At 39.0% G+C, this 15,137-nt stretch overlaps 1 protein-coding gene across 1 annotated transcript in view; it reads left to right on the forward strand.

The window, feature by feature from the left end:
• The first annotated feature begins 4,146 nt into the window (after nucleotides 1–4,146).
• Nucleotides 4,147–15,137, forward strand: part of CDC73 (cell division cycle 73) — a 162,276-nt gene continuing 151,285 nt past the window's right edge. The window contains exons 1-3 of the mRNA XM_069074465.1: nucleotides 4,147–4,613; nucleotides 10,783–10,888; nucleotides 13,002–13,071. Coding sequence (XP_068930566.1) covers nucleotides 4,483–4,613; nucleotides 10,783–10,888; nucleotides 13,002–13,071 — 307 coding nt within the window. The 5' untranslated portion in view covers nucleotides 4,147–4,482. The remainder of the gene's footprint in view (nucleotides 4,614–10,782; nucleotides 10,889–13,001; nucleotides 13,072–15,137) is intronic.

Consider the following 15,137-nt stretch of genomic DNA (forward strand, 5'->3'; position numbering starts at 1 on the left):
TCTAATCAACAGTTTCCCAAACTTTAATAGTACAAAATAAAAATTCTGTATGTCCATGGACAAGTCATTTAATTGCTCAGGTTTCTCATCTGTAAAATGGGGGGATTTTGGACCTGATTGCCTTCAAGGACACTTTTATCCCTCAATGAATTATCCTATGAAAATAGCTGATCTTAATATTGATCATTTAATTCAAATATGATCAGTTCAATTTAATATTAAGCACCCACAAGGGTAACAGGCAGGAAAACTTGAATTTAAATGTTTTCTCTGCCACTTAGCAAGCGATGTTATCCTGGAACAAATCACTTAACTTCCATGTGCTTAAAGCAACTTCCTAGACTTACCTAGTAAGCCTGTTTTAGTTGTGATCCGTATATGTGAAGGGATTTCTGTCCATAGAAGATCTCTAGCTCCTCCCTCTAGTTGTACTAAGCATGGGTGACAACCAATATTTTAAAATGATATGCACTATACTACAGGAGTTTACATTCTACTAAGGAAAGGGAAGGAGAAGATATAAATTGTAGATGAATTATGTACATAATGCAAGGTACACAGTAATGGAAGCAAAAGAGTCATATAATTCCAGGAAAAGTTAAAGAGGGAAGAGCAACTTCTGAAGAAAGCAATGTCTAAAATACCTTTCTTACTTACCTGAATTTTACTTTATGAACTCATACTGAATTTTAAGTTGTAACCCAAAGTCCCAAGGATTCCAGGCTTCAGATTAACTTGATGACAAGGCTCTCCTGGGCCAACCTCAAACAGTAGCATTTGTTTTTCTTTTGGTGCCATTCCTTTGCCCCCAACTTAATCAGAGTGAAGGAAAAAAATGCTTTCCTAACACTTCTAATCAATTACCTAAATTCCGAGATCCTACCCTTCTTTTCTGCTCAAATCTCGACAGTGGCTTTAGTATTGTTGAGAATATATATGCAAGTAAGTAAAATCACATTCTTTTTAGTTATGGAAAATTGTTGGGTTTTTCCCAATATCCTTATGAGTATACCTTTAATCATTTTCTCTACAAATTGACTTTGAATTATTACTATTTTAACCTGCTTTAATTCCTTGCAGAAGACACTTCCTCTCCCAACTCCATCGGTTTTACCTACAGTTCTCTCAGGTCTAGAATGTAATTCCTTCTTCCTTTCAGCATGCAGGTTCTTCAGGCTACCTTTAAGATTCAGCTCAAATCCCAACTCTTGCAGGAAGCCTAATTCCAGAGTTCCCTGGAAGATTACATCCATTCACTTTGTATACATCTTGTAAATTCATAATTGTTAGCCTGTATAGTCTTCCCCTTTAGAATGTGCTCTCCTAGAGGTACAGACTATTTTTGCATTTCTGTGAATTCACAGCACTGTAGCAGCAAGCACCCCAAGCGCGTCCTCAGGGTTTGCTGCCCATACAGGTTCTTGGATCTGCTTTGATAAAGGAAAGCAACTCAAAATGGGTTAACAAGCTTACTTTAATCAGTCAGACCATATATCGTTTACCTTGTTCAGGGGAAATAGGTCAGCACCCCAAACTTCAAAGCATACAGGCAGAATTATCAAGACAGAAACATCAAGTAGACAGATTTCCAAACTGTCCAACCATTACATCCATACCCAGTCAACATCTGGGTTTCCACATTCTGGGATTTTCAAAGCCGGGGGACTCTCAACAACGGCTTCCCAGAATTCAGATCAAATCACAGAACACTTCTCAAAGTGAGTCCCAAAACAAAGCTACACATCAGGGCTTATATAGCCTTCTCCTGGCTCAGAAAATGTAACAACCTTATTGACTCACTGGCCAATCAAGAAGTATTTACTGAAAAACAAGCCTCCCACCCAAGGCTTCAGGTGCACTTTAGCCTAGGGGCAGGGAAGATCTTCCAAATTTGCATTTCCATTACAAGCACTTAGCTAACTTGTCTGGCAAGTAGTTCATAAACTAACTTACCAAGTAAGTACTTACACAGTCAGTTCACAACTAGTACTATTTGTCTGATTGCCTATTATAGTGTGATTATAATGGGGTAATATTCTACCTGCCAGTTGTTAGTTTTGGCTTCTTCACAAACATCTTTGACTGATAGTTTCCCTTAGAATATTTTTAAAAAGTTATTACTTACAAAATTACATTCTGAGGAATGAAGGAGGAGGAGATATAAATTGTAGATGAATTATGTACATGTACGTAATATAAGGTACAGGGTAATGGAAGCAAAAGAGAGTCATATCATTCTAGGAAAAGTTAAAGAGGGAAAAGCAACTTCTAAAGAAAGCAATGTCTAAAATACCTTTCTTACTTGTCTGAATTTTACTTTATCAACTTTTTAATTATTATAAACAAAACTTAAACAAATAAACTTATGAATACAACCTTAAGGTGGGTGGGTTTTGAATATTAGTCTTAAACTGGTTTCAGTATAGCTATCACCCCAAACAGTCCTGGAATATAGTCCTTCAGCCATGATGTCTATGTGTGTGTATACACTACATATACATGTACATATATTTAAAAACACACACATATGTACATACATATAAAATATATATCAGGTCACAACTCCACTGAATAGATGTCATAGAAGGGGAAAGGTCCTTAGAAGTCAGTCCAGCTCCCATAATTTTACACTTGAGGAAAACTGGAGTAAAGAAAACAAGTGACTAACCAAGAGTCATACAGCCAGTAAAATGCTTGAGGCAAGATTCAAACCCAGGTCTTTTCTGATTCCAAATCCAGGGCTCCATCCATGACCAAATCAAGCAGTCTTATGAAGTCTCTTATTCTCACTCTGTTACCATACCTTTAGCATAGAGGGAAAACAGCACCAGTGATGCCCTTCAGTGTTTAAAAAAAAAAAAAGGTCACTGATTTACTAAGAAAGAGTGGAATCAAGCAAAAGGAGCCTCTACTAGTTGTATCCTAATTGTGTGACCTTGGACAAGTCATTTAGCCTCCTTGAACTTCACTACCTTCATCTGTAAAATGGAGATAATAATAGTACCACCTCCCTTTCAGGGTTTTTATTAGGATCAAGTAGCATGATAGTTGTAAAGTGCTTAGCACAATGTCTGGCACATAAATGTCCTTTCCAAAAATATGAGTTAGTAACCTTACTATCATAATTATAATTTTATTTATATTATACCATATTTGCTATTTTAACCCCTTTAAAGGTTGCAAAGAGCTTTTCTTTCACGACTTGTCTAGCATCAGCGAGGTGCACTTATTAACTTTTACCCCACCTCCCCCTCGTGAACTCTACCATCCAGTGAGGACCCGCTGTTCCTTCTGTAAGACACACTATGGCTCCTAAAGCCGAGTATTTTCACGGGTTCTCCACTCACAGTCTGTCTCCTTATCTCTTCCCTCAGATTCCCTCAAGCTTCAGGAAAAATTGTGCCTTCTGCAGAAATCCTTTCCCAAATTCCCTTTACGCTACAGCCTTCTCTGGGATTATCTCCAATTTATCCTGCATATATCTTGCTTTTGCATAGTTATTTACCTGTTGTCTCCAACATTAGACTTAACTCCTGGAGGAAAGGGACTTTTTTTTAACCCTTGTATACCCAGAGGTCAGTATGTGCCTCCCAGATAACCGCTTAACAAAAGCTTATGGACTGGATCCTTGAGAACAGGAACTGTTTTTTGCCCTTCTCATAAATGCTTGTTGACTAGACTTGATCGTACTGGAATAAGATACAAGTCTCTAGCTCTTCCAGAGCCTTCTAGACCACCCAAGTTGAGAGTTTACAGAAGAAGACAGCATTATGTAAATTAAACACAAGCCACCTCCACAGGTCATAAGAAAGTGCAGAGTAGGCATGACCAGGGAGGAGGCAGTGACAGCCACCTAGCAACCGCAGAACACAACTGGGATTGTGGTTAAATTTGAAGACCCGGGGAGGGGCGGCTGAGCCGAGGTGTGCGACAGCTGCCTAGATTTCGGCATTATAACCACGCCCGGGAGTCGGCTGGTTTCTAAGCGGCTCGGGGCTGTGCGCGCTGTGCCCGGGTGCGCTCGGGCCGCACGCGCACGCGCATCACAAGCGCGTACCCCGGGTCAGTCTAGACTGAGCGTGTGAGTACTGCGCTGTCTGCGGTGCCGCGTGCGTGTCTGGCCGAGCTCCTATCCCAGGAGGCCTCGGCTCCCCCTGGCGGCAGCGGGACCGCGGCGGCGGCAGCGACAGCAGCGGCGGCAACTCGAGCTCAGGCGTTCAGCTCGGGCAGCCGGCGCGGGGCCTTGCCCGATAACGCGGGGTCCTCAGCTGCCTAGGTGTCTAGTGCCGTCGTCTTCGCGGGCGGCTGTTAGTGCAGCTCCTGTTGGTGCGCTGTAGTGGTGGTGGCGGCTGCCGCCCGGGAGGAGCTGAGAGCCCAGAGGAGAGAGGTGGCCAAGGCGGCGGCGGAGGCTCGGAGGCGGTGGGGCCGGCGGAGCGGCGGCGGCCGAGGTAGCGGCAGCGGCCGAAGCGCAGGGGGGGGAAGATGGCGGACGTGCTGAGCGTCCTGCGCCAGTACAACATCCAGAAGAAGGAGATCGTGGTGAAGGGGGACGAGGTGATCTTCGGCGAGTTCTCCTGGCCCAAGAACGTCAAGACCAACTATGTGATTTGGGGGTGAGTGAAGCTCCGCTGCGCCCCAGGGGGAGGGCGGGCGGGGAAAGGATAGCGCTCTCTCTCCTCTCTCCTGCCCGGACTCCCTGGATCCCGGGGAGAGAAGAGAGAGAGGAAGCGTGCTGCGGGGAAAGTTTTCCCCAAAGCTGGAGTTCACTTTGGGGGCGGGAGTGGCAGGGGAAGGGCCGTCCCTGCAGATGTCCGCCCCCTTTAAACATTTATGGAGGGAGCGGGGGGCGGGACCGAGAGGGCTGCCGGCCTTCTCGGAGTCCCCCACTTGCGGACTCGTCCCTCTGGGGCCCTTGGCTCTGGCGGGTTGCCATGTGTTGGGGCGTCCCTTCCCCCGCCCGCTCGCCCCCCACCTCGCGCTTTCTCCCCGCATTCTTGCTCTCCTACTCCGCCGTCTGGGGGTCTGAGCATGCTTTTCGGGGTGCCTAGAAACGGGGGAGAGGGAACTGGGCAGGTGTCCTCGCGAGAGAGGGACTCGAGTTTGCTGGGTGTGTTCAGGGGGAGGTGGGAGCCTGGTGAGGTTTAGGGATAGGCGAGGGATGTCATCAGAAGTCTGGGAGATGGATGCCCTGTCCGGGTAAGGTGCGAAGGTAGGTGTTCACGGAGGTCGTGGTTGACATCAATCAAACATCACTCAGTAAGTCTGTGCCAGGCTCAAAGAATGGCAACAAGCCCAATTCCTACTCCCAAGGAGCTCAGTCTAATGGAAATGAGGTAGACATAAGGGATGAGCATTTTTAAAAGTTGGTGTGATGGAGCAAAGGGATATGATTATATGTGTGGGCCTGCATTTACCTTTTAGGTCTGGTTTTTGAACATTGCTGAAGTCCCTTTGTGTTTCTTTGCTTCACCAAAATTGTGGTTTATCAGTAATTCTTGGGCACAAAGATTGTATGAGAACCCTTACTATCATTGTTTACTTAAGTCAGTTTCATACTCGATGAGGTTTGTACTCTCTCCTAACATTTAAGCTCTTGGGAGCAAAAACTTCAGTCCTCAGTAAGGGAACGGTGCAGAAGTTGAACTATGGTTGAAAGGCCAGGTGAAGTTCAGTTATTCTTGGGTGATTTTTATTATATTGAATCGTTATTACAGGAGGGTTTGATTTTTGTATACCATGTTGTCAAACAGCTTTTCTTAAATGTATCTCCTTAACAAAATTTGCACAGGTTTATAAAACTTTTTAAAAATCGTTTTGTGTTTTTGTTTCATGAAGCACATTTACTGAGCTACTAGGGTAGTGGGGAGACAAAAAACAGTACAACCTCTATTTGGAAGGAGATTATAGTCTATTATATGTGACATTATGTAGATATTTATTACTGTGTGATAAGTGCCTTGGAACTCCAGAGAAGGACTGATCACTCTTGATTGTATCTGAGCTGGTTCTTGAAGGATATGCAGAATTTACACAAGTAGAATTTGGGAAGGGAGTACTTTAAAGAAAGATGAAACTGCATGTCGATAGTATAGAGGCAAGGTAATTTAGGATATGTTTGAGGAAGTAGTCCAGTTTGGGGGAATTAGAAAAGTAATAGGAGACCAGGATAGAAAGCTATATTGGGACCTGATTTATGGAGACCCTTGAAGCACCTATTCAAAATTGTATTGCTAATAGATACTGTTTTGGCTAAAGTATAGGGCCTTCCTCCTCCCCCCCCTTCCCCAATTTGGCATTATTGCATTAGTGTAGACTGTTATCCGTGCTGTATTTCAGTTTATGGAATACACATGCATACGTATTCATTTTCCCTTTGTAAGACATTCCATTTTAGTTAGTGAATTTTTTTTTTTTTAGCGATATGTATGTAGTTTTGGGAAGGAGCTCTTGTTTTTGCAGTAGACCTAGGGACCTTTAATAAATAAAGTCCCAGGTAGTTCCCTGAAGCACTGAGAGGTTAAGAGTTATAGGATTATTGTTCCAGATCTGTAAGAGACTTCAGAGGTCTACTAGTCCAACTTCCTTCATTTTACAGATAGGAGTATTAGGCCCATGGAGATTAAATGACTTTCAAGGTAGTAAATGTCATAGGTAGAATTTGAACCTAAATCCTCTGAATCCAAATTCAGCGTTCTTTCCCCTGTACTACACTACCTCAAATAAATACCAGCAGTAGGATTTAAACCCAGTTCTTCTGACTTCCAATTCTACCAAATAACCATGCCCCTACCGAACTTTCTAATAAATTACCTTGGTATATGGATCTTACTTTCATATTTTCCATCTTCTGATGGAAGTGCTAACAGTGAAATTCCCATAATGTGAGCTGTAAAAAGGAGGAAAAGCCAAACCATTGAACTTCCTCAGTGAATAAACTAAGCCCTGAAAGAGAATGGGCTGAAAAAAACTTTGTTATGCAAACCAAAATGGAATTGATTTTGTACTTAAACCTTTAGCATGGCTTTATTAGACTCAACTAACCAATTGGAAATCATTTCATGAAAGTATGGGGTGTGTGTGCGTGTGTGTGTGTCTGTCTGTACATCTGTACATACATGGATACTATCTTTTGGAGACTCCTGTGGTGTAGTATTGAATGTACACACTTAAGACCTTTCCTTAGATCAAGGTGTTTTTTGTAAATTTTCTAGGGAGATACTTAGTATAATCCAACAGTGACATGAAGGAAAGATTTTAAACCATTTCGCTCTATCTTCATTCTGTCAATTTAAAAATTGTGCAAGATAGTTGAAACATCTAAAGCTCAACACTACTTTGTTTCTTTATGCTGTGACAGAGATAAATAATTTTGATCTTTTTCTACTACCTCTAGTAACACATGATGCAGATGATCCAGTATATCTTCATGGAAGGACTTTAAAGTTTTTTTTTTGTTTGAGGTTTAGACCTGTAATAAGTGGGATGGAAGATTTGCCTCATAAAGGAATCTTGAGAGAACATATTCTCTGGTTTGTTTCAATGAATGATTTAGGGGAGATCTGGGTTTTGGAGATGGGTAGATAGAATATAACACAGGCACTTTGAGTGGTGGGCAGAAGAAAGGAGTAGATCCAGATCATAGATGGTTTTTCCTGAGGTTTTAAGGAACTTGACTCAAGAAGAATTGAGCAGTTTGAGATAGTTTGGTTATTTATAGAAAGCATATTTTTTCAGGGTTTAGAAATCTGTTTTAAGTTGTGGGTGGAAATCACAAAAAACGTTCAGTATTCTATATGTATTTAGATGTCCTGAAAAAAGATTACTTGCATATTGATCCAAAGGATTTTTGAAGCTGTGAGTGAGACATTTTCCTGTTGCTTTCAGTCAGTAAAGAACAAAAACTGACTTGTCAGTTTGTTTTTACAGAAGTTGTATGACCTAATAATAATAAAAACTCAGAATTATGTAGTAATTTAAGGTTTGTAAAAAAAAAAACTCCTCAACCCTTTGAGGTATGTAGTACTAGTGTTCAGGTGAGGAAATAGACTTTGAGAAGTTCAGTACTATAGCAACACAGTTAATAAGTCTGATGTGTGATTTGAACTCAGAGAGGTCTTTTGTCTCCATGTCTAATGTTCCATTTACTGTGCATCAAAGCATAGTACTTAGAATGTTCTGTAAAATGGGTCTAATAAGATTTCACTACTCACCTCATAGGTTTGTTGTGAAGTTAAAATGAGATGATAGATGTAAAGTACAATGTAAAGTTAAGAGAGTGTATGTCAGTAGCAGTGGTTATGTGCCAGAATACTTCTCAAATGTTTTGATCTTGTGAGATTATCTTATTTTTTTCTTTCTCCTCAAGTATTTTAGTGGTTGACAGTTAAACTTCTAATTAAAATGTTTCATACACACACACACACACACAATTTTTTACATAGGATAATTGCCTAGGTCAGTGGTGTCATTACCTGCAGGATGCTTATTGACTTACAAAACCACAAAATAACTTTGTATTTTACTTCTGTTGTATTAAACATTTCCTAATTAAATTTTAATCTATTTTGGGCTACACACCAACACCGAATTTGGGACAGTGAGTTTGATATTTCTGATCTAGGTGAACTATCGCAAGATTATGAGGTCCAAGTGAGATGATGTATGTAAAGTGCTTTGTAAACTTTAAAGCCCTACATAAATGTCTCTCTAGATGGCAATATTAATTATTCTGTGCCAAGGGAACTGGTATTAGATAAATGAAAATTTAATTTTTTTTTAAAAAGTGAAGCTTCTTAACAGTTGTTTAAAACTATATTACATATATTGTAGTCAGTTGTATCTAAATTTTTCAAAATGAATTTTTTAAGTATTTTAGTTTTAGGGGTTTTAAACTTGCATTTTATTAGATCAGAGTATATAGTGAAATATTTTGATGGTGTTATAATTTTGCACTAACATTATGCATACTTATTAAGTGCCTATTATGGTGTGTATCACTAGGGAAAATACAAAGATTACAAGTCAGCCCTGGGATCTCAGAGCTTCAAGTAGGGGCTATGATATAATAAAAAATAAATATAATGCAGAATAATACCTCGTTAGTACATAGAGTTATAAAGCGCTTATGCTGTCAGGTCCAAGAATGGGATAAGTATGAATGAGGGGAGCTCAGAGAAAGTTTTATAAAGAAGATGGCATTTTAGCTTGGAGTTTAAAGAATGAATATAGATTTTCAGTGGGTTGGGGTGAGTGAGCGAAGACCATTCTAGATATAGAGGAAGGTGTGGAGATCAAAAAGTGTTGGGTATATGTGGGGAAGGCCACACAGTCCAGTTGGTTTGGAGTTTAGAATAGGTAGGAGTAAATTAGTATGAGATAAGACTGGAAAAGAGGGTGTAATGTAATGCCAAGCAAAGGCAACTTCCCAAGGTTCAAAATACCAGCATAGGTGCTCTCCATTTTATTCAGTGAAAAATTAAGAACAGAGAAGATCAAAATATGACATCATTCAAAATACAGCATTTACTAAGTGTGATTCAATAATCTCCAAGTACTACCTGAATTAATCAAGTACTACCCCACCCCAGGACATTACATTAATTCAATCCATCACAAAGCCCCTCTTCCCAAATGGAGATTAGTTTCTAATCATAAGTAAAGTACATTCATTTGTTCAATCTTACAACACAAAAAGGTCAAAAGTTCCCCACCCCTGGATCACAATTGAATCTACCCCAGAGTTACAACAAGTTTAAGCACAGCACTTCATACCCAAATGGAGGTCTTTTCTTCATCTTGACAAGAGGCAAGTTCTCAGCAATCTTTGTTCCTGGGGAGACAAAGCCTTGCCAGTCTCTTCATTAATTCATTCTCTGTCTGCAGAACAGTCCTAGGACCCCTGAAAACATTAGCAAAACCCCCTTCCAGGATTTCTGTAAACATACAACAAGAAAATCCTTCTTCAGGGCTTCTGAACCAACAGCAAGGTTCCAACACTTCTGCAACAACAGGACTGTCCTTCACCAGTGGACAAATCTGGCAAAACAACATCAAAACAGACAGCCAAAGTACCAGCAAAACAGCCCTGTCTCCTCAGTCTTTGGCAGCTCTGGATGGCAGGTCTCAAAAGTCCCGAGCAATTCAAAGTGGCCCTCAGCAATTCTCTCAGTTTCTCTCTGGCTCCAAGGTGCTGCTTCCAAAAAGTTCTTCTGCCTCTCTCTTGTGTCTCTCCAAATTTACATCACCAGCTCCTCCCAGTCCAGCCCTCTCTTTTCACAGTCAACAAGTACATCCCACAAGTGGGATTAACAAGCTCTGGGTTTTAACACCAAAAACCAAGCCAATACAGGGGGATATTTATATTCCATTACTATTTCAGAGGGTTTTGGTTTCAGATTAAAGAATTGGAAGAATTTTAACTTGAGAAATGATAGGAATCAGGTCTGCATATGAAAGGTAAATTTTGCCTTACTGTGAAGGTTGGATAAAAAGAGGTTTGAGGAAGAAGTAGATACTTGAAAACTGGTTAGGAAGCTAATACTCTTGTAAATGTAATAGTTTAGTAAGATCATAAAACTTAGAATTAGAGGGGACATCAGAATAATCTAGTCCAACTTGCTGATTTTACAGATAAGGAAACTGTCCTAATGAGGTTGTGGCTTGTCTAGGGCGGCACAGTCATTGGGTAGTAGAGCTGGGATTTGAATTGGGGTATCCTAACTTTTTGGTTTTCCCAGTACACTTTACTGCTTGTGAATAAAACTCTTATTTTGTTTACTTTAGGACAGGGAAGGAAGGTCAACCCAGAGAGTACTACACTTTGGATTCTATCTTGTTCCTGCTTAATAATGTACATCTTTCCCATCCTGTGTATGTCCGGCGTGCAGCAGTAAGTAGAACTCCTTTCAATGGTTTATTGCTATAGGAACTGCTGTTTTTATGTAAATTATATGGGGCGGTTAATTTTCTAATTAAATTTTTAATCTTCATGTTTGTAACTTAAAAAGAATGAAGGGGAGGGAATGTGACACGGGCAAGAGTACAGGAGACTAAAAGCCAGGCCAATGTCTGTGATTGATGTTATTTTCATATGAAATTTGTTTGTGTGTTCACACTAAAAAAGGAGAAATTGCTAGAAATGATTCTTACCCCTGTGTAATATAATTCTACCGGGGCATTTGATGATATAAGATATTTTAGGATACATTGTGTATTTTTTAGTCATATTCCAAGAGCTAGAGAAGGGCAGAATTCTACTTCTAAAATTATATTACCGTATAGCTTCAGTAGAATTATAGTAGTTTCATCAATAACTTTGTTTATATATCTCTTAGAAGCAGGTAGATATTTTGCTAAATTAGCTTTAAAAATAACCGTGAGAAATTTTTCTGTGCTTTTAAAAACTGTTCAGAAAGTATGAAGCTGTGATAAGAACACTTAAAAATATTGTCAGAGCAATTAGAAATGATAATCTATAATTGTTTTTAGAGTTAATTATTTCTGTGTCTTGTATAAGTAGTCTGGTTAAAAAAAAAATCTTGCATATTGATCCTGTATAGCCAGTTTATAAAATGGAATTAAGAATTAGCTTTATATTTTTATGACAGACATAGGAGTTACCTTATTGGTAAAGCAAATGCTTTCATTTCTTTGATTATCTTGAGGTTTTCACGGTTTCTGGCACTGACCTCTGTACTATATTTAACAGTGAAATGAATACACTATATAGAATGAGATAGTAAGACCGAGATGCACCTAGACCCTTTTTGGCCAATTGGCACTACTCTTACATGTCATCATTGTAGGCCTAATTGTTGATAAAATTGGAATATTTAACTTTGCCACTTGAAAAAAATCCCTTAGCCCTATGGATTAGTATGTACTAGGAATGTGAAGTGGAGAATTGAGGCAATTTCTATTACCCACTTGATTCAGGTCCCCAAATTTATTTTACTTTGAAAATTTACCCAGTGTTTTATTTACTTTCTCCTGCCTTAGTAGTCTTTTAAAAAATGTAGAAATCTGAATCACTTGTTTAAAATGTAGATGCTTGCCGCATTTTAGTTTTATTAAAGTTTATTTTCCCTCCTTCTGAAATAGCCTGCCCGGTTATTATTTAAGGAGGGTAGTTTTTGTGTAACTACACAGTAGAATAAGAAGCTACATGGACAGAGGCTTGGTTTGGAATTAGAGAATTTGTGTTCCGATCCTGTCACTGGCACTTAGTTACATGTAACTTGGGGCAAGTTACTTAATTTTTCTGGGCCTCAGTTTCATTCCCTACAAAATGAGGGGGTTCGGCTAACCATAAGGACCCTTTCAGCTCTAAATCCAGTCTAAATCTTGATCCTATAAAGCGTTAATCAAGAGTAGAGGAAGCAGGAAAGGCATCTGATGAGCTAAGAAAAAACAATATGTAGGAAGTATCTTCAGTTTGGGGAGTGAAAGAAACGATTTCTCAGATGTGTAAAGTATGATACCTATGATAAAATAGTGTTCAGAGTTGGTTTTGCAGATTGAAATGGGATAGATACTGTAAAGATGATTGCATTGAAGAAAGTGGAAAGAATATTTGAAATAAGAAAACCTGGTTTAAGGTCATAGCTCCAACACTTACTAGCTGTGTGACTAGGGAAGTAATTTAATACCTGAAGCTGTTTCCTTATCTGTATTCTGATAAAATTGTTATGAAAAAAGTGCTTTATAAATCTTAAAGTCATACATAAATGTAAATTATATAAATAACTTATAGTTCCTCTTAAAGAGAAAATATTTCTAAATGTCTTACGTATTTGAAAAGAATGCAGCCATAATTTCTGAAAAAGTTTAGATTCATTTAGCATCTTTTCACTGACTTCTTTCTATAATTCTCATATTTAAAGATGTTTGGTATGTAGATATATATGAGTGAAAATCAAGAAGCCATGTGGTTTTTAATTAAGCAGATTTCTTAAATTTTCAAACACTTTTCACTGACGTCAAATCTATAACTTTCTGTTTAGACTGAAAACATTCCTGTGGTTAGAAGACCTGATAGAAAAGATCTATTAGCATATCTAAATGGCGAAACGTGTGAGTAATTAATACTGTTGTTCTTTAGATGAAAAAACTTTCTGCTATACAAAAAGGAAAATTACAATTGATGTTATCAGCTTGTATTAATAGGCATTTTACCTACATTCTAATGTAACTGATTCTCTTCTTTTTTAATTATGAGACACTTGCTCCTGGTCCCTGCCCTCTTGGGATCTTCCATATGTATACCACCAGTTTTCCATTGTAAGGTACTTAAGATTAGGGAGTTGTTTCATTATTTGATTTTTTTAACTCTAGAACCTGGCATGTGTATAAAGGGACTTAACACATTTGTGATTGATTTGTTTGATCAGTCTAGGTTCCAGAACTCTGGAGCTTATGTCTGGAGATGTGTCTGTAACAGAGTGGGAATGGGAAACAAATAAAACTGAGCAAAAAGTTGTCACCCTGTTTGGGATAGAGGGGAAAGCAAGGACAGCAAAAAGGCTTGTGAGATTTGGGGTGTAGTAGGTTACAAGATTTGGAATAGTTTTTTTGTGTAATTGTCATATTTTCTTATAAGACATTGAATACTAGGAGGGAAAAGTCTGTAATCTTATTTATTCATCTTGTACTTTATACTATAGGTAGTTCACTTCATAAATGTTTGTTGGTTTTATTCATTAGCTGCTTTCACATAAATTCTGTCTATATCAGAGGTTTCCAAACTTATTTGCCCTACCACATCCTTTTCTTTTTTTTTTTCCAAATGTTTTATTAACTTCTGGTTTACATCATTCATTTCCACCAGATTTTGAGTTACAAATTTTTTCCCTGTTTTTCCCCTACCCACTACCCCGAAATAGCAGTCCCACAGGATATCCCCTCCTCCAATCTGCTCTCCCCCATATCTTCTCCCATACCCCCTTCGACTTTTCCAGTAGGGCATGGTGAATCTCTATGCCCCAATGCCTGTATACCTTATTTCCCAATTACATGTAAAATAGTATTAATAATAGTGTTTATATTTTTTTAAATATTTGATTTTAAAACTTTGAATTCCAGATTCATTCCTTCCTCCCTTGTCACCCACCCTTACGGGGAAGATAAGCAATTCAGTATAGGTTGTACAGTGTAGCTATGCAAAACATTACCTTAGTAGATACATTGTAAAAAACTGACTATATTTCCCCCCCTCCTATCCCACCTCCCACTTGTTCTGTTCTCTACTTTGATCCCCTCCCTTTTCAAAAGTGGGTGCTTTCAACTTCCCTCCCCCCCAGCCTGCCCTCCCTTCTATCGTCCTCCTCTCATCCCTTTCCCCCCTACTCTCTTGTAGGGTGAGATACCCTATTTAGTGTGTATGTCATTCCCTCCCTGAGCCAAATTCAGTGAGAATAAGGTTTTGCCTTTTTGCCTTCCTGTTCTTCCCCTCCATTGTAACCATTTTCACTTGCTTCTTCTATATGAGATAGTTTACCCCATTCTGCCTTTCCCCATCTCCTCTCATATTATATTCCTTTCTCACCTCTTAATTTCACCTTTTAAGTATCATCCCTTCCTATTAAATTGGTCTTGTGCCTTCTATCTCTGTATACCTGTGAACATATATACACACATTCATATATGTATTCATATGCCCATATACCTTCCTATATAGACATATATATATATATACATATATATATATATTTCTATTCCCTTCAACTATTTTCATACTGAGAAAAGTTTCATCAGTTGCAATTATCATTTTTCCATGTAGGAATGTAAATAGTTCAACTTTGATAAGTTCCTTATGATTTCTTTTCCCTGTTTACCTTCTTATGCTTCTCTTGCTTCTTGTATCTGAATGTCAAATTTTCTATTCAACTCTGGTTTTTTCATCAAGAATGCTTGAAAGTCCTCTATTCCACTGAATGACCATATTTTCCCCTGAAACATGATACTCAGTTTTGCTGGATAGGTGATTCTTGGTTTTAATCCCAGCTCCTTTGGCCTCCGGAATATCATATTCCAAGCCCTTCGATCCTTCAGTGTAGAAGCTGCCAGATCCTGTGTTATCCTGATTGTGTTTCCACAATATTCAAATTATTTCTTCCTGGATGCTTGTAATATTCTCTCCT

This window comes from Petaurus breviceps, unplaced genomic scaffold (assembly GCF_028583685.1).
Source record: "Petaurus breviceps papuanus isolate PSGF00001 unplaced genomic scaffold, PetGlider_PUasm1.0 90895, whole genome shotgun sequence".
Classification (NCBI taxonomy): domain Eukaryota; kingdom Metazoa; phylum Chordata; class Mammalia; order Diprotodontia; family Petauridae; genus Petaurus; species Petaurus breviceps.